General features: G+C 54.4%; 1 protein-coding gene across 1 annotated transcript in view; it reads right to left on the reverse strand.

Annotated features, from left to right (window-relative positions):
- Positions 1-18,084, reverse strand: part of STK11 (serine/threonine kinase 11) — a 40,017-nt gene extending 21,933 nt beyond the window's left edge. Inside the window, exons 1-7 of the mRNA XM_074163664.1 lie at positions 18,039-18,084; positions 16,391-17,451; positions 8,814-8,897; positions 5,135-5,224; positions 3,921-4,053; positions 3,302-3,438; positions 2,657-2,784 (exon numbers count right to left, since the gene is read on the reverse strand). Coding sequence (XP_074019765.1) covers positions 2,657-2,784; positions 3,302-3,438; positions 3,921-4,053; positions 5,135-5,224; positions 8,814-8,897; positions 16,391-16,680 — 862 coding nt within the window. The 5' untranslated portion in view covers positions 16,681-17,451; positions 18,039-18,084. The remainder of the gene's footprint in view (positions 1-2,656; positions 2,785-3,301; positions 3,439-3,920; positions 4,054-5,134; positions 5,225-8,813; positions 8,898-16,390; positions 17,452-18,038) is intronic.
- Positions 18,085-21,888: the final 3,804 nt, after the last annotated feature.

Consider the following 21,888-nt stretch of genomic DNA (forward strand, 5'->3'; position numbering starts at 1 on the left):
AGACAAGAGGAGCAGCATCCCAACTAATCTGTTGAAATACACTGTTCATGCAAGTCTCTTTATCAGCCAAATATCACAGAAGCTTTCAGTCCTCTAAGTTCTGCCTCATCTGGAAAGAGGAACAAAGAAATAAAAACAAGCTTGGGGGGGTGGGTAAAAAACCACTATAAAAAACAGTCAACAGAAGAACAGAAAAAACCCTTCAGAAGCATATTGTGTGCTCGCCTTGCAGCCAGGCCAGGGCTGTGATCAGCCCAACACTTACAGCCGGAGAGGAAACGAGCACTCTGCAGCACACTGAACCCTTCCTCACAATAAACCCAGCACAAACGCCTGCAGTACTGCAGAGCGCTCCCAGAGTCTCTTAAAAGCCCCACAAAGGCAGAACGATGTCCCTGGAGAGACAGAGTCGAGCTGCGGGTACCAAAGCACCACCATTGACGGTCTCTGATCCGCTGGCTCATGATTCAGCTTCAACCTCTGCAGAAGGAGCAGGCACCTACCAGGAAATACAGATGTTCTGGAGGAAAAACATGAGCTAAATAAAGCATTCGGGGTATGTCACCATGGCTACGTAGTGCCCCCTCCGCAGGGCTCGGTCCTCGCCTGCAGCAGGCTGGGGAGATGCTCAGACCCCCAGCGCGGAGGAGCTGGGGCTGTAACTCAGTCCCCGCAGGTCCCTCGGGTGCTCGAACCGCCAGAAAAAGTAAAGTGTGTCAGGCCAAACAAGGACGGCACCAGGAGGTTTTGACAGCTTTTACTGCATCCCACAAGATGAGGGGTGGGAGAGGGCTCTCAGGTGGAATGGAAGGAGAACAGCAAGAGGAATCCTCAGGGCCTCCCACCACCCTGGAAGAAAGGGTTAATTTGAGAGAAACACAGACATCTCCCTCTGGCAAGTTCCTCTGCCGGGAAAAGAGCTCCACTTGCATCTCTGCAGAGTTCAGACCAGGAGGGATGAAGACAGCCAGCAGGCTGGATGAAGGAAGAGATGGACAGCCTTGGACAAAGGGCAACAGGTACGAGGCTCCTCCCTTTGAAATGGGGCAGAAGGAAGAGTGGGATATTCTGACTCCAGGTCTCATCCAGGGGATGGAAAGAACTAAAGAGGGAGTTACTCTGCTAGTGAAGCGTAAGATTTTTAAGCTATCAATATCCTCAGGACAAGAAAAGAGAAACAATGGTCACACTCCTTTTCCCCAGGGACCAACCCGAGTGCAGCCAAGAGGCTCATCCCGAACCTGGGGTTGTGCCAGCTGTGCCACCCGCAGTCTGAGGCTTTGCCTTTCCCAAAGCTGTTAAAGGTTGTTAATGCTTTTCAAAACACATGGAAATAGCTCATTTCAGAACTGGCATGGAGCCAGACAAGCTAAACCAGCCCCACTCCCCCCGGGTTGGGCTGTCAGGGGTCTGGCAGCCCCTGGAGCCAGAGGAGCCCCCGCTGAGGCAGAGCTTGGACACACAGCACCATCTGCTGCCACCGAGTGGGGACACCCACGTCCCCAGCACCGCACCGGGCCGTGACGCACAGCACAGGCTGGGGCTCAGCTCCCCGTGGGCAGCACAACCTTTCCTGCGAGGCACAACCGCTGCCCTTTGAGGCACAAAGCACAGCCGTAAAATGCTTCGACATTGTTAACCTTTTGGCTGGCCACAAACGGTCCCAGCACCGTGGCCACACAGGGGACACAGCACCACACACAACCCCCGCCGGGCACTAACACCCCTATTATGAGCAGCCTGACCACACTGACCTCCCACCCTGCGCTGCGCAAGAGCCAGAAAAATAAACCTGAAAGAAGGGAATGTCGTTTCGTGTTTGAGTGTGACCTTTCGCAGAGGGCTAAAGACAAGAGCAAGCCCGAGCAGAGGGCTGGGCAGCCCCCACCGCAGCTGTGGGGTGGGCAGGATCCCACCCGCTGGAATCGCATCCTCTGCGCTGCCCGATGGGCATCACCGAGGGATGGTCACCGTAACCACTGCCCTCCCATCCAGCTTCCAAACGGAGAGACCGCTCAGCGCTAAACCTCAAACTGCTGCAGTGACAGGAACACAAAAACCCAGACAAAACCCACAGCCCTCTCCTGCCACCCCGAAAGGGCCACCCCGGCTCCGGCACAGCCCTGGGGTGACAGCAGGGACTTGTCACTTTGCCCCAATACCCTTGGCAACTCAAAATTTGGGGGGAAGGAGATGACAACAGGGAATGAAGGGAATAAATTCAGAGCAGAAGCTGATGAGGAAGGACAGCAGAACCTAAGGACTCAGGACTTCATGTTACAGAAAAGTTTGGGCAAAGAATTTAATCGAGTCTTCTCACTTGCGAAACCACATCAATGCTCTGATGCCATTTTAAATTTATTCTCTCGTGGGCTTTGTCTTTAGGTTTAAGAGCTTCCCAGAGCCGAGGAAACATCATGTAAGAACCAATTCTAGAGAGCAGTGACTGCTTCAGGGTCTAGTGTATCTCAGGAAGACATCAGCGTTAAAGATCTCTCAAAGTCTGACCATAGGGTTCACCAGCAGAACCCCCCTTTCTATGGGACCCTGTACCCCCGAGGACACGGAGTGAAGCTCTCCCCGGCACTGCACAACCTGAGCACGTGCTGCACCCATAGATTTCTCCCGCACTTTTGGGGTCCCTTGGGAGACTCACCTCTCAATAAGTCTGAGAGCGGAGGACCACAATCTTCTGGAATTGTGTAGTCACCTTTCCCAATGTTTTCAAATAACTTATAGATATTATCCCCTTCAAAGGGGTACAGACCCGTCGTAATGTTGTATCTGTGAAGGCAGAAGGAGAAGCCGAATGAGGAAATGCACACAGAACGGGGGCTCAGCTCTTATGTGACTACGTAAACCAAAGGCAGCCAAGAGGAAAATAAAAGACGAATATTTGACAGGATTTGGAAAGCCTCTTTAAACTTAGCCCTCCTTTATCACAGCCTCTTCATTCACATGAGTCAAAACCACTGCGACACCTCCCCGACAGGCTGGGATGGAGGAAACTTAAAAATAAATACTAGAGATACTTGTGGTTTCTATTCTTACACCAGCTGCGCGTCTCTGATGCTGGGAAGGGGCTGGCAGAAACGCACTGGGAGTAAAGATTACCTCCTGCAGAATTAAAAGCACTTTGGGGAACACACCCCCATCCAAAGGGGGGACCAACACACCCCACACCCCCCTGCTCCCCCAACACCACCCCGAAGGGCAGTGATGACAGCAGACAGACAGAACTGAGCTATCTGGGGGGTTAAGTTCTGTAATGGCAACACCTGGATGCTGCACGGGCACTTACAGCGTGACCCCCGCGGACCAGATGTCTACTTTAAAGCCTGAAAAGGTGTCAAGGCCATTGGCGATTTCTGGCGGCTGGAATGCTGGCGACCCCTGGCTTGTCCTGCACGTGTCGTCCTCCGCAAAGGGATGCAACGCCTGCAGCACAAGGGACATGTTAGCTCCAAACCTTCATGGCAAATTGTAACTGTTAGAAAAGTTTCATCTGGGGAAACAGGGGAAAACTCTGCTACTGAACATCTGCTTACATAGCGTGAGAGGGTGCCACTACAGCAACTACACACCAACAGTGACACTCTTACACCTCTCCTCCCGAGCTAGGGCACTCTTCAGGTAATAAAGAGGATAAAGTTACATAGCTTATTGCCTTTTCACCACACTTTCGGGTTTGTCTAAGATGATGAATTCCTCTATGTACTTCCTGGATGGAAGCTGTAGGCTGTTGTCAACAAAAGTGTTTTTCCAATTGCAAAAAATATTCAGAGTCACTGCAGAGCCCTCTGCAAGTGTAACAGAGCAAAAGCCTAAATGCACAATAAATCAACTGACACCACAAAGGTGACCTAAATCTAGAATGTCATGCTTCCCACATTCCTGACTTCGCTGCCCTTCTCACATACCTCTGCTACGCCTAAATCGGATATTTTTAGTGTCCCATTGGTTGTTAGCAGGAGGTTCCCCGGTTTTATATCCTTGTGGACAATCCCTTGGCTGTGCAAGTATTCTAAGCCGTCTATAAGCTGGCAAAAGTACCTGCAGGAAGAGTTAGAGGAGAAAAAGTCAAGCACTTCCATAGACCATGACTACATGAACTACCAGGTTACCAGGTACAAGTCAGAAATACATTTACATTGGATGAGGAACTCGAGATTGAAGCGTGGGGTGTAAGAAATGGCACTTAATCTCCTGCCAAAGTCCGCCGTTCCCTGCCAGGGCTGCGCAGCAGGGTCCCCGCCACCGCAGCACGGGGCTGCTCCGCACCAAAGCCCTCTCCACAGCTCCCCGTATTTTGTAAGTGCTGAGCCCCAGGCTGGCACAGTCCTGAGATAACGCTGCTTTAGCCGAGGTGAAGTTACACCAGCCAGTTTCCTTCAGCCAGCAGGAAGGGTGTTTTGCTGTACTTAAGGGCAGAGACTATGTGCAGGGCTTTACTGTAACATAACAAGCACTGACAGCCCGGCAACAACTGCACAGGCAAGTTTTTTATCCCATAATATCCAGAAGCAACACACAATCTGTAATCTCAGACACCTTTTTTAAGTAAAATGAAAAAATGGTCATAAAATGACGTAGTTACCACAGGTTTGCTGGTCTGCACTGATTTGAGATACGTGCCAACCTTCTTGCAGCTATTTCCAGCACTCCGAGGTTCCTTCACTCGCAGAGTGAAAGGGGCTGCAGCTGATCCTCTCCACTGCCCAACCGCTCAGGCTGGGTATTGCCAATCCCTAATCCACCCAGAGACGTTAATCTCTCCTCTGACACCGACCCGCAGGGCTCGCCTCCCTTCAGCCAGGGCAAGTCCTCGGGGATTCCGAGCCCGCACGCCAGAGCGGTAGGAAAGGGGCTGGGAAGGGCTGTCACGGATCTTGTCAGGCAAAACAAGAGTAACAGAAAATTCAACAGAAAGATGGTTTTTCTTCCCAGAATCTAAGGGCTGTCCCTGCCATCACTTCAGTAGTTTTTCACTGGATATGAAAGATGCAGTTATTACACAAAGCTGGTTTTACTTTATCGTGCAGCCAGTCGAAGCAACAGAGCAGAACGTGCTCTTGAATTCCCAGAGCACAGCGGAGAGAGGCTAAAGCAGCCTGAGGAACAGAACCGGACTTACCCGTGGGCCTGAAACACTGGAAACCTCTTTTCTGGGACACTGTCCAGCATCTCCTGCATCCCACACACACAGTACTCCATCACCATATACGTGGAGGCAGAGTTAAGGAAGATTCAGGGTTAAACACTCCTCAGGCCCAGGCCCACGCACTGGCACCTGCCATCACACGGCGGAGGGGCAGAGCCTGAGAGGGGCTGCTCCTCCCCAGGCACCCCCCTTCCTCCAGCCCCCCAACAGGAGGGGGCAAAGAACCCACCAGAAGATTTTTCTGCTCAATGACCAGCTGCAACTCCGTGATCAGACCCGAAACAGGATGCCAACTCCACGGGAGTTAAGCTGGAGATCTCACAAACATGATGGAAACGGGATAATACTCTGAAGCAGCTACAAAAAGTCTGGAACCCCCCCCCCGGCAGAAGAGCTGCAGCCTGTTCCCCCAACGCCCCGGCTGCTCTGCGCCCGACATGACAGTGAGCCCCCATCACCATCCCCAAAGTTTCTGCTATTCCTAACTTCGGTCCCAAAACAATATAGTATGTTAATAGCATGCACTATTTAAAGCCGCTGCTTACCCTCGTCCCCACGGCAATATTTCAGTAGCAGGAGGAAGGATCCCCAGGGAGCTGGAAAGCTTTTCTGAAACTGCACGGATAAAAAAAGTTACAGCAGAACGCCAAGAACTTGTGGAACTTTTCAGCATCTGTTCCCTTGCAGCATATTCTAGTTTTCATCTCCTTTAATGCTGGGGCCAAACAACGGTAACTACACAACCGCCTAAAGCAGTAGCTGCCTGTTTTCCTCCTCTATCCCAGCTTTTCCAGGCAGACTCTGCTCCAGAGGGGGCTGCCATGAACAGACCCTGAGACATCTGCTGGCTTTGCCAAGGGAGTGCACCTTCCAGACCGACAGAGAACAGGGCCGTCAGGCAGTCCATGTTTCCAGCAACACAACACGTTTCTGTGGTCCCTCTAATTATTCCTGGCAGATGCCTTCTTAACCTAAGCCTAAAATAAGTTGCTTATGTCCCAGGATGCCATCTTAACTCCTGAGGCAGGAGAGGCTAACGGGATGACCTGTGCTTTAAGCGGGATCCGCGCTAGAGATGGTGTTGCCCTTTTGCAGCACATTCTATCCTGGAGCTCAAAACACTCTGCAAACTCATTAAACTAGTGCTACGTTCCCCATACGAGCTGCCCTTCGGAGGGATGCTAAAATGCTAAGATTTTACGATGGGCACGATGCCACCCAGGAAATCAGCAGAAGCAAGAATAGCAGGAAGAGCTCCCAAAATTCATTCCTACTGTTTCCTACTCGGGAAGAAATCTGTGAACTGCTTCTGTCGCAGGGATGTGGAAGACGTCGACTCGCCCGCCTTCAAGAGAACAACACTAACAGCGATTACACAGACTGTTCCCTGGAAGCAAAGCCCAGCTCTCGTTCTGATCTGCAAAGCACAGCCCGATTTTGGGCCACTGGCTGCCAGGCTGGTTTCATCCCTTCCTTTGTGCCTGCTCCATCCCTGGGAGAGCAGCCAGATGGGAGCACGAGCTTCCAGGCTGGAGAAGATCTGTTACAGGTGCCCCAAGACGACAGAGGCTCTCAGTTCCTCTGATCAATAGGGTTCTGCTCCCACGCACCACAGCACGTACTGGTGACAGGAGCTGTCGGAGAGGGTGCCAGCTGGGACGCTGCTTATTGAACTGGGGTTATTTTCTGCCTGGATTAGTTCTCCATTCATCACCGGCTCCGCGTTCCCAGCCACAGCAGGTCATCAGAGCAGCCCATTAGATACTAAATGTAGTTGATATTTTTAATCCAGTCACCACGGCTTTCCCTTTCCCAAAGAAAATCATTGCAGGCTTTGACTCGACAGGGAAGTTGTTAAAGCACTACCTGCCCAAACAGAGCTGCAGCCCGTGCTTCGCTTCTACCAGCAACAGGAACTCAGGTGGGAACAGAATCCTTCTTTCTACGGCCCCAGTTTCAAATGCCACAATGGTCATTCTGGAAATGAGGACTTTCTTTTTTTATTAGCAATGGGGAAGTTGACATCCCTCCCCTCCACCCCACCCAACTTCCACCTTGTGTCGCTTCCTGCAAGGCACGAGTGCAGGCACGGGCACAATTATGCGTGTGATGGGCAAGGGAATGACCTACAGCCCAAGAGAGAGTTACTTTGGGGCTGGGGCTGTTCCCAGACCCGCTCACCAGGCGGCTGCCACGTCCTCGGCCACGCTGCACAGACACCGGCGGATGGACACAGTGAACCTACACTTCAAAGGGGAAAGAACCAAACCCCAGTTTGTCCTTTTTCAGCCACCACTGCTCAGAAAACAACGCAAGGACCACCCTCCCGGGCTGAGAGAGGTCACGTTCCCCAGCGCCCGTTTTGGGTTGTCATCACCTGGAACCAACACACGAGGTCTCTCTCGGGCTCTGTTTCCCTGCATGTCTCCAGCAGCCCAGCTCCTTATTAATTAAATGCTGTCTTTCTATAGACTGTAATTGAATTGCAGTCCCTTCGCTCTGTTAAGGCTACAAAACACAAGCAAAAGTTGTCATGCTTTTTTATACTAATGATTTGGTGGCAGAGCATTTGATCTAATTAAAGCACACAATTAAATTACCCATTTTCTGAAGTGCTGTAATTGGAAGACAGTATTTAGAAAACATTGTCAAAAATAAAAGCAACCATTTATAACACGTACTACGACAGCTCAGCTCAATGAACTCACACACTGGTCTGAGTCAAAGAGCACTCTAAGTGTGGCAGACTCATTAGAAACCCAGCTACTGCTTGAAGTTAAGGCTGTAATTAGTGTGATCACTGTCTGGGGGACATGGGGCACTGGAAGAACTTGTTAAAGTCTGAAAATGCCCCGAGATCCCAAGGCACAGCTTCGATCTGAGAACAGAGCAGTTCAGCTCAAGAAGCCGGGCCGTAGGTCTCCCAGGAACGACACACTGTCGGTCTCTCCTGACCGTTACAGGCTTTAGGTCACCGAAAGCACCATCACAGGGGACTTTCACACCAACAGCAGGACAGAGGCGGCTCGGGCAGGCTCAGGAGCTCACCTTGTTTCGTAAGGGAGAGCCAGAGCACAGCAACTGCCCCCAGAGATGGCAGCAGCACAGACCCCCCAGAGGGAAGGGGAGTCGGAGGCACCCAGAGGCTGGTGAACGAGCACATTTTTTCTTCTTTTGAGGGAAAGAAAAAAAATACCTAAACCATTGCCAAGGACTTAAAGGAAAAAGCATTACAAAAATTGATTTCACATAACATAGACAATAAAAGGTCCATCTTCAGGGGAAAAAGCACTAAGACACACCACAGCTGGGTCAGGAGGGTACCAGTGACAGATCCCCGGATCTTTTTCCATCTCAGAGGTCACAGAATAAAACGCAGCCTTTGAGGGTCAGTTCTGCCCCAGCCCAGCCCCACATCTCTAACCTGGGGACAATATTTCGTTTCCTAACTGCGAAGCTGGGAAACTTAAGAAAATGTACTCGTGTGGAAAGTATTCCAGACATGCAGTGTGTTTAATACCAGCAAAAGCAATTTTAAGCTTAAGAAACATTCAAAAGAGCCTTAACAAAAGCAGAACTATAATGATTCAGCGCTATAGCAGAGAGCAACAGGAATGCAAACCTTAGTAACAACTGGGTGAGAAAAGGATATATTTTCTGCTTCTCTTCATTGTATAACACATCTACCAACTGGATAACATTTTTGTGCCGTAATCGTCGCAGGAGCTGGATTTCCCTGTGGGAAGAGAAAAGGGAAAAAGTTAAGCTTCAAAAGCCCATTTCCTTACTATGGAATGAAATTAATGTCTTCTAAATCACATGGATTTTAAAGACACTTCAAACCATGTTAGTCGCAGCTGCTGCACCCAAGAAGACTGCCTGCTCGCTGTCTGACAGAAGGTGCTGTGTGCTCTTCAATCGCTAGTCGGAGGCTACACCAGGGAAATACCCGCTGGCCGGGACCAGGGACAAGCGCCTTTCAGCGAACACGTCGCAGCCAGTCGGTTTTCTCTGGGCAGGGATTTTAGCCCATTGGTAAATAACGGCAGAGAACTACCCTCAAGGAGCCACCTACCTTTGTGCCAGATGTGGAACTGGCCCCAGGAACGCCCTGTGCCAGGGCTGTGGTGCCGTCCCACACCGAGAGAAATCATTGAAACTTAAATACAGGAATGTCAGAAACCGACTGATCTACCCAGGCCATCAACAAGCGAAACTAAATTCATTTTTGATTATACCAGGTGAAATTCACCTGAAGAGGGGCAGAACACGATTTTCTACAAAACATGTAAACGACAGAAAACCCGAGAGAGGTGACTCCCCAGCAGAGAGCCCAGTGCATCCTGCATCCCCCGGGACGGACATGCTCTGCAGTGGGAAAGGAGACCTCAGAAATGAAGCGACCAATGTAGGAATTACAGCATTTGTCTCAAGAACAAGCTGAAAGCAGGAGTTCCAGCTAATAAATCCCTTTCTTCCAAACTTTAGTCCTAACTGAACAGTTCAGAGACATGAACTAAATCCTCCGTTTGTGGAGAATGAATGATACAGAACCAAGTGAGGAGACATCGTCCCTTGGCTATGAAAACGGCCCCGTATGTCATCTCGGATCAGCTGGTTTGATCTTTGTGTCTTGGGATTCTGTACCGGCCCCAAACCACATTTTAGGATCTTTTGCATTCAACTGCAAAACCCCACAGGATGCCAGCTGGGAGGAGGAGGAGGAGGAACAGGGGGATCAGGACGGTCGGGTCAGGGTGGTTCTGGTGGGGCAGACACTGCTCTTCACTTCTCCAGCTGCTGGTTCCTGCGCTGAACTGCTCAGAAACTCCCCTCCAGCTCCTCTCTCGGGCCGTTTGGAAGAGCTGCTCTAAGCGGCACGGTCACAGTTCAGGAGTCGGGACTCTCGGAAGCAGCGCTATGAGGAACTCTGAGCCCAGCTGGGGAAGCAGGAGCCCCTGCCCAAACAGGTCCCAGCGCCCAGAGCCACTCGCCCCTCGCCCGCACAATTAGCCAGCCTCCAGTAACGAGCTGTGGCCAGCACGAAGGCTCCTTGATGCATCACATCTGACTAAGGAGCCTGTAACTGCTCCTCGGAAAGGCTCACAAGCTGCAGGAACACAAGCAGGTTTTTAAAGACCTTTTAAGGATCCCTGATCAGCAGCTTCACTCCGCTACCAAAGCTCAGGCCGGGAACTCTCCCTTTCTCATATATGGCTTTAAAAAAGTTAGGATAGCTATAGAGAAACCTCGGAGAACCAGGTAAAGCTCAGAAGAGTGTTTAGTTTAAATGGCAGACAGATTTGAAAAGTGATGCAGCCGCTCTAATTATAGTAATGACCAAAAGGCTGAAGTGGATTAAATTAGCATAGAAACTGCAGCCAGCATTAGAGCAGGGCTGAGAAGTTCCTGCGTGATGAAGGGAGCCGGGCTGAGGGCTCGGACCCAACCAGGCCAGAGGGAGGGAACACACACACTTCTTTAAACAAGACTACTCTGCTGTGAGGGCAAAGCAAGCTTCCAATATTAGGAACACATTTAAAATACTGCTCCCAACAGCTCATTCCCTGTACCACGGCTTAAAAGCACAGATGCTAATTCCTTCCACCTTTAACGGACTAATAAATATTTCATATCTCTGTAATGATTATTTTGTTTCCAGGAGGACTCTGTGAACCAATCTAAAATGCCAGTGAAGTGCCCCCGCCTCCGGGGCAGAGGCCAAGCAGCCCATTTCCCAGAGGAAAGATGACTATTTTTAGCTACTCTGGCATTCCGGAACGCCGGAGGAGCAGAGGCAGCCAGAGCAGTCACCTCCCATTCCAGCTGGGTTTCCAGACTTCACCGAGGGAGTGAACAGAGGTGCTCACCTCCTCAGAAGGTGCCTAAATTGACTTTTTTTTCAAAATTAACATCAAAAAAGCACCCCCCCCATCCCACTGCTCGCTTCCTGCCTGTCCCACACCAGGCCAGTCATTCTGCCCAGAATTCCAGGACACCTTCCCAGCCACGGCAACTTCACCTCCTCTCCTTGCTACCTCTGAAATTTAACATGAAAGCCCCCAAGTGTGCGACAAGACAGACTTTGGGGCCCGATTCAAAGTACAACCAGCTCAGAGGGAGGAGAGAAAAAAAATCTTCTAATTGGGAGTTTCTCTGTTAGACCCATTAAACTCATCCTGACAAATTAAGATCTACCCCTTGCGAGGGACCTTGCCCTGGCAAACAACACGGGTGGTGCTGCTCAGACCCGTACCCAGCAGAGCTGCCCCCTTGTGCCACGGCCACATGGCTGGGCGATGCCCAGGAAAGCCTGGGAAGACGATGTTCTTCCCTGGATCGTGCCAGTAAGAGCACATCCTCACCGTAAGGTTCAGTGGTCTTTCTACAGTTGGTTTTGAGGCTGAGTTTCATCAAAGCCATTTCTGCTCAAATAAAAATGAGCAATGAAGTCAAAAGATTCATTCCCCTCCTTTGGTTCTTCCTAAGTTTTTAGGATTTTCCTGAGTTTTTAGGACACGTGACGGCGAGTCCTTCCCACGCCACCCACCAAAAGCGAGGCTTTGCAGGGGGACTGCAGTGAGAGCCTTCAGCCTCATCCTCTCCTCTCCAGCCCAGCCGTGGTCCATCCAGGCTCCCTCCGTCCGGCACGTGGCTGAGGAGCTGGGCACCCAGCTCTGGCCCTGGCACAGCTCCACCGCGGCCTGTGCCACAGCGAAGGGCTGGGAGAACAGCTCCATATGCCAGTTCTGGCACACACCACGAATCCACTAACACCATCCTCGCTAATTGCTGCAGAGGCCTCCAGAATCATTCATTTGGGTCTTGATGCAACCAAACAACTACCTTATGTATTTATTTAGATTGATTTTGTAATCCTATAGAGCCAAAGAAAATTGTAATTACACATATATGCCACAAAGCAGATTAACATAGTTAAGGTCTAGCTCCTGAGCAGCTTTTTCCTGTTTGTTCCACCTGAAATATTGCCCTCCACCTGCAAGGATGCAACTTGTCCTTTCCCCCCCACCAGAAGCTGCCCCTCTCGGTTCCCGGGAGCAGGAGCGGTGTCTCAGGGCAGAGACGGGGCAGAGCATTTCACTATTTCCTTCTTCAGGCCAAGCCTTACCCATGTGAACACGTACCCGCCACAGGGAGGGGCCGATGCCGGTACTTGTGGATGAACCCAGAGCTCATCTACCTCTTCCAAGCTGTAGTATCCAAACGGTTCTTCCCCAGCTGTCACCCAGAACGACGCCGTGGGCACTACAGCATCTCACCACCCTCCCGCTGCCCCCCTCCCCTGAGGACACAACATACCAAGGTACAGAAATGTCCCCCGTGATCCCTACACCACCCAGGAGCCCCCAGGGGCATCAAACGCTGCCGAGGGGGATCCACGCATACCCTCTGCCTCCAAACAGGGACCTGGACCCTGCAGGAGGTGACAGCTTCCCCCAGCGCAGCCGCCCGCCCGCCCTCCTCTGCCGAGTAGTTTCTAACGTTTCACTCCGGACCCAAGCAAAGAAAGGCAGAGCCACCCGGTTTCCTTTAGAAGGGCCAGGAAACGGGCTGAGTCAGCCCCAGCCCATCTCACCTCACGCCCCCGCGGCTCCCAAGGGGTCCTTCCTGCAGCGAGTCCTTCCTTCGGCAGAAGGGTCCGTGCTCCGAGGGGCGAGACTGCTCCTTTGCAGACCCGAGGAGCAAACTGTCCGAGTACAGGCCCACTACACACTGCACACCCCCCGAGGAATCCTAACGAGCATATATTGAAATCCAAGCACTCACCGAGCGTGGTAAGTACAGTACAAGGCACTTGGGATATGCGCAGGAAGTCCCAAACACTTAATTAAAGTGTGAGGCTATTAGCACACAGTTTCATTAAACTTGTGCTGCTACAGACAAATACTCTGCCCAATTTTCTTTCATCTTTTTGGCAACCCTGCTAAACTCAGCTTGTGTACTAACTGGAAGCAGCAATTAGCCGTAGCACTGCCTGGTGGACGAGGCCACCCCAACCCTGCTGAAGGGAAATGAAGATTCTCTACAGCGATTTAGGGAAACGCGTGTCCTACGAGTTTAAACCCTCAGCATCCTCCTCACCAGGATTCCCAGGTCCCTCAAGGGCTCGTTTTTCAGGGGCAGAACTGGAGTATTTTGGCAAGGAAGAACCACTCAATTTTATAAGTCTCAAAACGTATTTCAGTCATAATTTCTATGTCCCCAGAACTCCGTCACTGCACCGAGAGACGGGGCTGGGGACACCACGTCGGGAGTCACAGAGACACGGCACCAACACCACGAGCTCCCCGAGCTGTGGCTCTGGCCCCATGAACCCAGGGCCCCAGTGACGGCACAGCCGTGTGCGATCCCTGCGGCTCATCGCTCCTGCGCTCCCTGTGCCGTCATTACTCACTCCTGTAATTGCCCAAGGGCCAGCAGTCTAGGAACTGTTTTCTAGGGAATTTCTCTGATAACACGCTATCAATGGGTCCCATCGCCGCAGCAGCAGCGATGCCGAGGTGTCCTGTGCTAACAGCAGAGGCACGAGCCCACTGTTATAATTCAATCCCGTCCCTGTCAGACCAACCACAGCACATCCGTAGCTTTCTCCTGCCTGGTGAGAAGTGCTGGAGATCGCTCCAGCAGGAGCAGGCGCTGCCTCTGCAGTTTAAGAGAAAAGTGCCCAACAAGGTATTTGGAGACCGAAATAGCAAGCGGGCACTTCCAAGAGATAAGCACTTTCAAACCAAGCCTGAACACCCGTGTCGTTGCCCAGAGCCTCTGCCAGAGCACTTTCAACACCTTTGCAGCACTGAGCGAAGAAATTAGCTCCCCGAGAGCAGACTAAGAGATAAGATGTTACGCGGTGACTCTACAGCGGAGAAAACAATTCCCCAGGGATTGAGAAGAGTCTCGCTCCTGACCATCTCCCTGGACGCTGGCAGGGGAAGTAGCACCAAGCAGGGGGGTTGTTTCTAGTCCTGGTGGCAGATGAAGAGGTTTTTAATCTCAAGGGGCACCAACTGAAGCTGGGATGTGTCCAGAGATTAGACAACTAATCGCAGTCATCTCTCACACACTGAGCTGCAGACGCCCCGTCTCAATAAGGCCACAGGCAGGGGGGGGAAGCCTCGTTAGCACAGGAATTACATATTTACTCATTGCTTCGCTCATTAGAAGCTTTCAAGAAAGTGGAACCCAATGGTGTGGCTCAGGCCACAGCCTGATTTGCCGTCCCATCACACGTGAGTAGTTTCCTGGGTATAAACCACCCAAAGCTGCTCAAGTGCAGTTGTAGAAAGTGCAGTTTTGGTGGAGTCTGGCCAAGCAACGTGATGCTAAAACCCAACACGTTCGCAGAGCTCTTTCCCGTGCAACCTGGAGATACAGCAATGGTTTGCTCCCCCCGTCCATACAGACCCAGAGGGGTTTGGTGATGGATCTCACCACCACAGGTTTATTCTGAGAAGAGACAGCTTTCCCTGCCTCCCGCAGTGAGTAGAGCCCAAGGGTTCGGATTAGGTCAGACTTCTGCCAAAATATGACATTTTGCCTTAAAAAAAAATATCACCACTGAACAAGCAGATAAAGCAGACGAATGGGGGGGGGGAGAGAAAAGGACAAGGTGACAAAAATAGGATCTTGAACTAAAGTGAACCCTCGTTACAAGACAACATCTAAAATCTGCCTCGGTGTTTTGAAGCAGGTGCGGCGGAGCCAGAAAAACATCCCCAGCAAAGGCTGGTCTGCTCTAATGACTAACCTTAAGGAAACCAAACGGGGCACTCGCAGGCTCTGCGCATAAAACTTCTGCGGGGTTCACTCCAGGGCACAGGGCCATTACCACGGCTCTGACATCGGGAAACTCTCCTGGGATCTGACAAGTCCTTCCCTCACTCAGAGTGGGGAGAAAAATAAATTTTGACTGAGAAGGAAACAACCTCCTCCTCAAGTAGGAGCTCTTGATGTAAGCGAAGGAGGGGCGAGGGTGGAAAGGGACACTCATGCCTTTACCAGAAAAACAAGAAACGTTTTATTACATGTTAACCAACAGTTCACTCTGATTCTGAACTTGAGCCAGTGAAGGAGAGAAAAGGGAGGTCCCGGCATTAGGATCTGTGACTATTCCATAGCTCAGGCTGTCACCGAGGGCAAACTCAAAGAGCTCCCTGACACCAGTCCCAGGACAGGATGTGAAATATCTCGCAGCTGAGCTCAGAAACTCAAACCAAACCCAGAAACAGAAAGAAGCCTCTGCTGGGCCAGGGCTCCCCGCTCAGCAAGCCCCTGCTGGAGAGGCTTCCAAACACCTCCCAAGTTCTCCCTCCCACTACGAGATAAACCCCTGCAAAGAGTTTGTTTTGGAGGCAGACGGCTCCCCTCCGCAGCAGATAAACACCCCTCTGGCAGGGCCAGGACCAACAGCTCGCTGCAGGAAACACCGCCGGCCCCAGGAAAAGGGAAAGTCTCCTACAGAACAAGCCTGACACCGGGCTTCTCCCACAGTTAATTTTAATTAGTTACTTGGGCCCTGACTAATCAGTATGTAACTGGCACTTCCAAAGCTCCCAAGCACAGGTCTTGAGTCACTGAAATAAAAAAGGTTGACAACCCTTGTCCCCGTTTTACAGCTTCAGGAATCAACTGAAAAGAGCTTTGAATTACTTCCTAAACTCATCGGTCAGAAGTGAAACCAAGAGTAAACCCCAAGACTTCCCGGACCCACAGGGTGCACAATCCATGGGATCCCGTTCCAGGCACCTACTGCAGGGAGGGGGCAGCAATTGCCCCCCACAAAGAGCCCCAAGTCCCCAGACGGGGGCACAAATAACACAGAAGGCAAGGACACAAAGTGTGTTTCCGCACTCTGAGCTTCACCACCTCCCACCTCTCCTGGCCGACAGGCCACAGTTTAACTCCTCAAGGTGAAACCTTAAAGAGGAATTTCTTTAAGACAAACTATTTTATTCTTTAAGCAATACTATTAAAAGAAGCGGCGTGTTACGGACGGACCTGCCCCCCCCGCCGAGAGCTCCCTTCCCTGCTCCAGCCTCAGCCTAAACTCTGGGCAGCTCAATGGGAAGGACATTCCGGAATACCAAGGGATTCAGGAGCACTTCCACAGCAGAAAGCCCTGCTGTTCCTTCAAATGACACAGAACGTCAGCTGGAAAACAATGACAAAGTTTAACCCCTCAGTTCCCAGCTCCCGGAAACAGTTACTCACTTTTTCACATTTGCCTCCCCGTTGGGAATCCTGCGCAGCTTCTTCTTCTTCAGGATTTTCACAGCTCTCCTGCAGAGGGTTTCAGAGTCCAACATCTCCTTGACTTTGCCATAAGACCCTTCTCCCAGTAAGTCTCCCATCAGGTATTTGCCAATGAGCTTCGCCCTTTTCCGCCGTGGCTGGTAGATGACCTCGGTGGAGTCGATGCGATGGATGAAGGTGTCCATCCCCACAGACATCAGCTCGCTTTCCGCAAACATGCCCAGCTGCTGGGGCTCCTGCAGATCCATCCTGGATTAAGTTCCTTAACCTGTTTTCCTTAAGCGCTCAGGGTTTTAATCCTGTTTGTTAGTTTCCAACACTCCCTTTTACTCCTTCTTGAAAAAAAAAATCCAGAAGATTGTACAAACATGAAAAAAAAACAAAACAAAAACACCAACAAAACCAAAACAAACCTACGAGCTGCTTCCAGCTCAATCGGATGCTAAAAGATCCAGGCCTGGCTCCAGTAACACAATGTCTTTTAAAAAGAATATATATCTTTGACCAGATCCACTCAGGTGGGGACTTGCTTTGCTTCTGACCTGGTCCCACTGTTCGGGTTCTTTCAAGTCAACTTGGCCTTTAACTTGGCCCAGTTTGATTCTTAAGTGCTAGGTCATCTCTGGGACTTCAGGCCACCAGGTAAAAACAGACACCGGCCGAGTCTCTCTCGTGACTTTCCATTCCTAGTGGAGCATGGTCACTGACTCCGAAGGGGATGGGGGGGAGCCTCAGCCCTGCTGTCCTCACCGTCCCGCTGCGGGCGCAGGGCGGGGGTGCGTTTGTTTCAGCCGTTGGGAAGCTGGAACCACGTTTCCTTGAAGGAGTTTTCAGAAACAATTCTAACGTCTTCGCTTTTCACGCCTACAAAAGTTTGAGGCCTTCGGTGCCTATCGAGATCTCCCAGGGGCATCCTTCAGCCACCCCGATTCCGCCTGGCACATGATGTGTCACCGCCCGGCTCCAGCTGTCAGCCGCTCTCAGACAAGGCAAAACCCACCTCAGCTCTAACGGCCCACCTTAAAACGGGAACAAGCAGGAGGAAATAATTCTCTCTGCCCAGGCCCCGAAGCACCCCATTCCCCCCCCCCCCAGCAGAGGCAGCTCGATGAGGAGATCCCCGGGCTCCCCCCCCGTCCCCTTTCGGGCCTTCCCCGGTGTCGGGACGGGGAGGAAAACAACCGGCACCGCAGCCGCTCCCGGGGAGAGCAGGGAAGGGGCGAAAGGGGAATAAAACACTTTAAGTGCGAGTGGAGCAGCGGCGGGGCCCGGAAGGACGGGACCCCCCGGGGGGGAAGGCGGCCCCGGTTGCTCCCCAGCCGCAGCCGAGCTCCCCGCTCTCCCAGCAGGGCTGGGGGAGCCCGCCCGGGACGGGCCCTTCCCCCGTGGGCAGCTCCCTCAGCCCGGGGCACACGCGGTCCAGTCGGGGGAGGGGGGCGGAGCGGCCTCGTCCCCCCTCCCCACCGCCGGGCTCAGGAACCGGGCCGGGTCCCGGCGCCGCGCTACCCCCCCGCGCCCCCCTCGCCTTAAGGGAAGCCCCACCGGCCGCTGCCCCCGCTCTGCCACCGCGACCCTGCCCGGGAACCCGCTCCCGCCGCCCCTTTACCCCCGCCGCAGCGCGCACGCCGCCGCCATTTTGTTTACCTCCCGCCCCCGCCCGGCCCCGCCGCGCTCCCGCCGCCCCCCCCCGCCCCGCGCCCCGCACCTCCCTGGCGACCGACGTGCGCTCCCATTGGCCACGGCGCCAGCCCCGCCCCCGCCCGCTCGCCCGCTGGTTGGCTGCGGCCGTGCCCCGAGGGGGCGGAGCCGGCGGTGCGGCTTTCTCTTCCGGTTGGTTTCGCCGCGTTTCCCGCCCGCCCACCCACTCTGGCGAGCGGCGGGGCGCTGTGATTGGCCGCGGGAGCTGTCCGTCACCCTCGGGCGGAGGGCAAAGGGCAGGGGGCGGAGGGCGGAGGGGAACCGGGTGCCATGGAGACGGGGTGCGGGGCCTGTCCCCGCCGCGGCTGCTACCGGGGCCTGTCTGGCCGGGAACGGAGCACTACCCCGTCAGGAGCCGGGCCCGCCGCCGGCCTCGCCGTCTACCCGCGCTTGGGCTGCCCAGCAGCGGCTCCAAGGCCGGGGTGAGCCCGAGGCCGCCCTGGTCTCCCGTGCCCCAGCTCCCCGGGCCCGCGGCGCTCCCGGTGCGTCCCCGCTGCCTCTGCCCGGCGCAGGGCTGGGGTGAGCAGCAGGCTCCAGCCTGGCCGAGGCAGGCGGGCGGGACACCCCTCCCCTCCCCGGCCACCACCGCTGCCCGCTCAGGCCCCTTTTCCGGGGCCTCCCCCCGTCAGACCCCGCTTTTCTGGCTTCTCCCTCCCGGTGGGTCCCGCACGCTCGGGTGTTCGGATGAGGACGTTCAGTCCCAAGGGATGTTCTCGTGCTCCAGGATAATAATAAATGACAGGCAGTAAATAAAACAGAACGTGAATTTTATCTGCCACCCTCAGCGGCAGAGGGGGACGCTGCAGTGGCCTCTGAAGTGACACCAGCGCTGGGCTGGGAGGCGGTATCTGTTGTCTCTCTGCTGTGCCATGTTCAACGCAGGCACTGAAGTCTCCTGTTTCCAATGAAAATTGTGGGTGGGGAAGGGTTTCCATCCATTCAAACCCAGCGCTTGTGCTCCTGCTGATGCTGAAACCCGCGGGCGACCCTCCCTGCCCGCCTGCGGCAGCACGATACTGTCCCACCAGCCCCGACCCCCGGCTCATCCCGCTGCGTCCTGACCCTTCCCCGCCTGGAGGGTGCCTGGGGACGTCGTGGTGGCTGCGGGCGGTGAGTTTGGTGGGGAACGGACAAATGTCACTTGTGCTTTTCCTTCCCTCGCGTCCCCTCCTGCCCCCCTCACCCTTTTCTCGTCTCACAGCTATTTATTTGCCTTTTGCTGTGTTTCAGCAGCAGCACCAGGATCCCCTGGGAAGCACACGGCACGTCTCAGATAATGCTGCCCAAACAGTTTTATCTCCCAGTGGGCAGGACGGGCAGCAGGGACGCTCCTCCCAGCACGGCCAGGCCTGGAAACGCGGGGCTGGAATGCGCTGCCGGGAGCCCTCGGGTCCCTTGAGGCGCCTCCAGTGTGGGCACCTCCGCAGGCGTCCGGCCGGCCCTTAGGAACCCTCCCACCCCGGGCGCAGCAGCCTCTCTGGAGGGAGATTGTTCCCAATGCGTAACGCAAATTTCTTGGTGTGGTCAATCCCGCATTTCCACAGATTTCTCACTTTCTCTGCCAGCACCGAAGGCCGTTCCGGGCCCAGCCCTGTGTCTCCAGCTCCGTACTCAAGCCCCAGCCTCGTAAAGCTTCTCCCGCAGCGGAGAATGCGGCGATGGCGGTGCTGGGCTCCCACCACTGCGTGTTTAAGGGCATTTAAAGGCAGGGACACAGATTCCTCATTCTCTTGTCAGCTGGACTCTTCTGAAATCTGTCTAACATTTGGTTTTTTTCCCTTTTATTTCGTCAGGAAAGTTTAGATGTGAGGGAAAGGGGGGATTGGGAGTTGCCCCCTCCCGACAGGGCGGCCAGTGGGTTTGCACCAGCCCCGGGGGCGGCTCTGCCCCAGCCCCAGCAGCGAGGGAGCGAGCGGCTGCCCGGGCTTGTTTGGATTTTAAAGGCTCGGTTATTTGTCTGACAGAGTTTCCAGCTGCTGCCATTTGCTTTTGGTCGGTGTGTTACAGAAAGAGAAGAAAACATTGGAGAAAACATCCCTGACGGTAATTCTAAGGCAGGACAGGACAAATCCACAAGTCCTGCCTTTCCATGAGACCTGTGACACTGCGCGGGGTCACAACGCAGAGGCAGGAGACCCTCCCCAAGGCTGTTTTGGTGGGGTCTGGGCGGTGTAACAGCACATCCCTCCACCCTGGGGTCCCCAAAGTCGGGGGTCAGGGATGGGGGTCAGGGCGCAGTGATGCTCCGGGACTCACCCCAGCTCCATTGATGGTTTGTCTGAGGTGGTGGGGGGCTCCCAGGGCTGCTGAGCACCTCCAGGGTGCAGAAGTGGGGGGTGCAGAGGCGCAGACAGCCCCGCTGAGCCCCTCAGGCTGCCTCCAGCACTGCCGCTCCCTCCCGGGTGTTTCTCACGATCGCCCCCGGCCACATGTGATTTACTTCGATCTTGGCAGCGCGTCGGGCGTGCTGGAAAGCCATCACCCAAATTCTGGTAAGCGCCGTGTTTCCCCCTCCCGGGAGGGCTGGGTTCCCAGCAGCAGGAGGGCAGGATCGATTGGAAACCGTCCACGGCAGAGAAACCCGGGCGGGAGGCAGCGGCTCCGGCTCTGCGTTGCATCAGCCACACTCTGTTCCCTGCCGGCCCCGCGCTGGCCCCGCTCCGGGGGGGCAGGAGAACCGGCTCCCGGGAGGTGAGATCCTGCCCGGACCCCCAGCGATGGGCAGCTGGAGCGGGACAAACCAGGGTTTTGCTGCAGGACCCTCTCAGCAGACTTGGGGTGTCCCCACAGACACCCCAGCACCGTCCCTTATCAATGGCTTGTGGCTGCATCAGCTTTTCCCACCATCTGCACCAGCATCTTCACCTGCAGCAGCCAAGAGGAATGGGGCTGAGACCTACAAAGCTCATTGCATGTCCTACAAAGCCACCACTGTCCCCCTCCTCCCCTCCACCGAGGGGAAATCCCAGAGTCCTCGGCCACAGCCCCACTTCCCAGCTGGGGGGCAAGGAAAGGTCTGCCCAAAAAATGATGGTTTTGGGGTGCTCTCCCACCCCGGGATGGTCCCTGCCAGGTCCAGCCCCACTGTCTGCGCAGACGGGACCCTGGCATGGGGGCAACCCGGTTCCCTGGGGGTGGCCTCTTCCCGAAGCTGCGGGGAGGCATGGGGCCAGCTGGGCACAGGGCTCCTGCTCCTCACCCCGGCGGAAAGTCAGGGGATTTCCAGGCTGTGGGAAGAAACAGGAACCGGCTGCGTGTGATGGTGGTCGGGTGCACCCCGACACGGCCACGGCCGGTGGCAGCCGCTCTGCAGCGCACACTAGGGCAGAGCCTGCAGGGTCGGAGCCCTAAAACTCCCATCTTTGACCCCATTTCCCTGGGATCGGGTGCCCCCCAGCGACCCAGCTGCTTTTCCTGGGAAAGCCAGGCCATTTCCCAGGGATCTCCCTCCTCTGCAAGGGCCAAAGCAGCAGCACACCCTCAGCCTGGGAACACCGTGTTCCTCCACCTCCCTCCCACCAGTGCAAGCACAGGGCAGCCCAGTGCCCCCAGTCCCACCACCCCAGACCAGCATCGCTTGCCTCCTCGGGGGGGTTCCTCTTCAGCCCACCACAGCTGCCCAGCAGGGAGGTGCAGGGAAGGGAGAGCCACCACAGGGAGTGGGACACCCACACAGGGGGGACAGGGAAGGCAGAGCATCCCTGCCTGCACCCCTACCCGCATCCCGGCGCAGGGGGCTGCAGCCAGACCGTGGCCCC

Source organism: Numenius arquata, chromosome 25, assembly GCF_964106895.1.
Source record: "Numenius arquata chromosome 25, bNumArq3.hap1.1, whole genome shotgun sequence".
In the NCBI taxonomy this organism is placed as follows: domain Eukaryota; kingdom Metazoa; phylum Chordata; class Aves; order Charadriiformes; family Scolopacidae; genus Numenius; species Numenius arquata.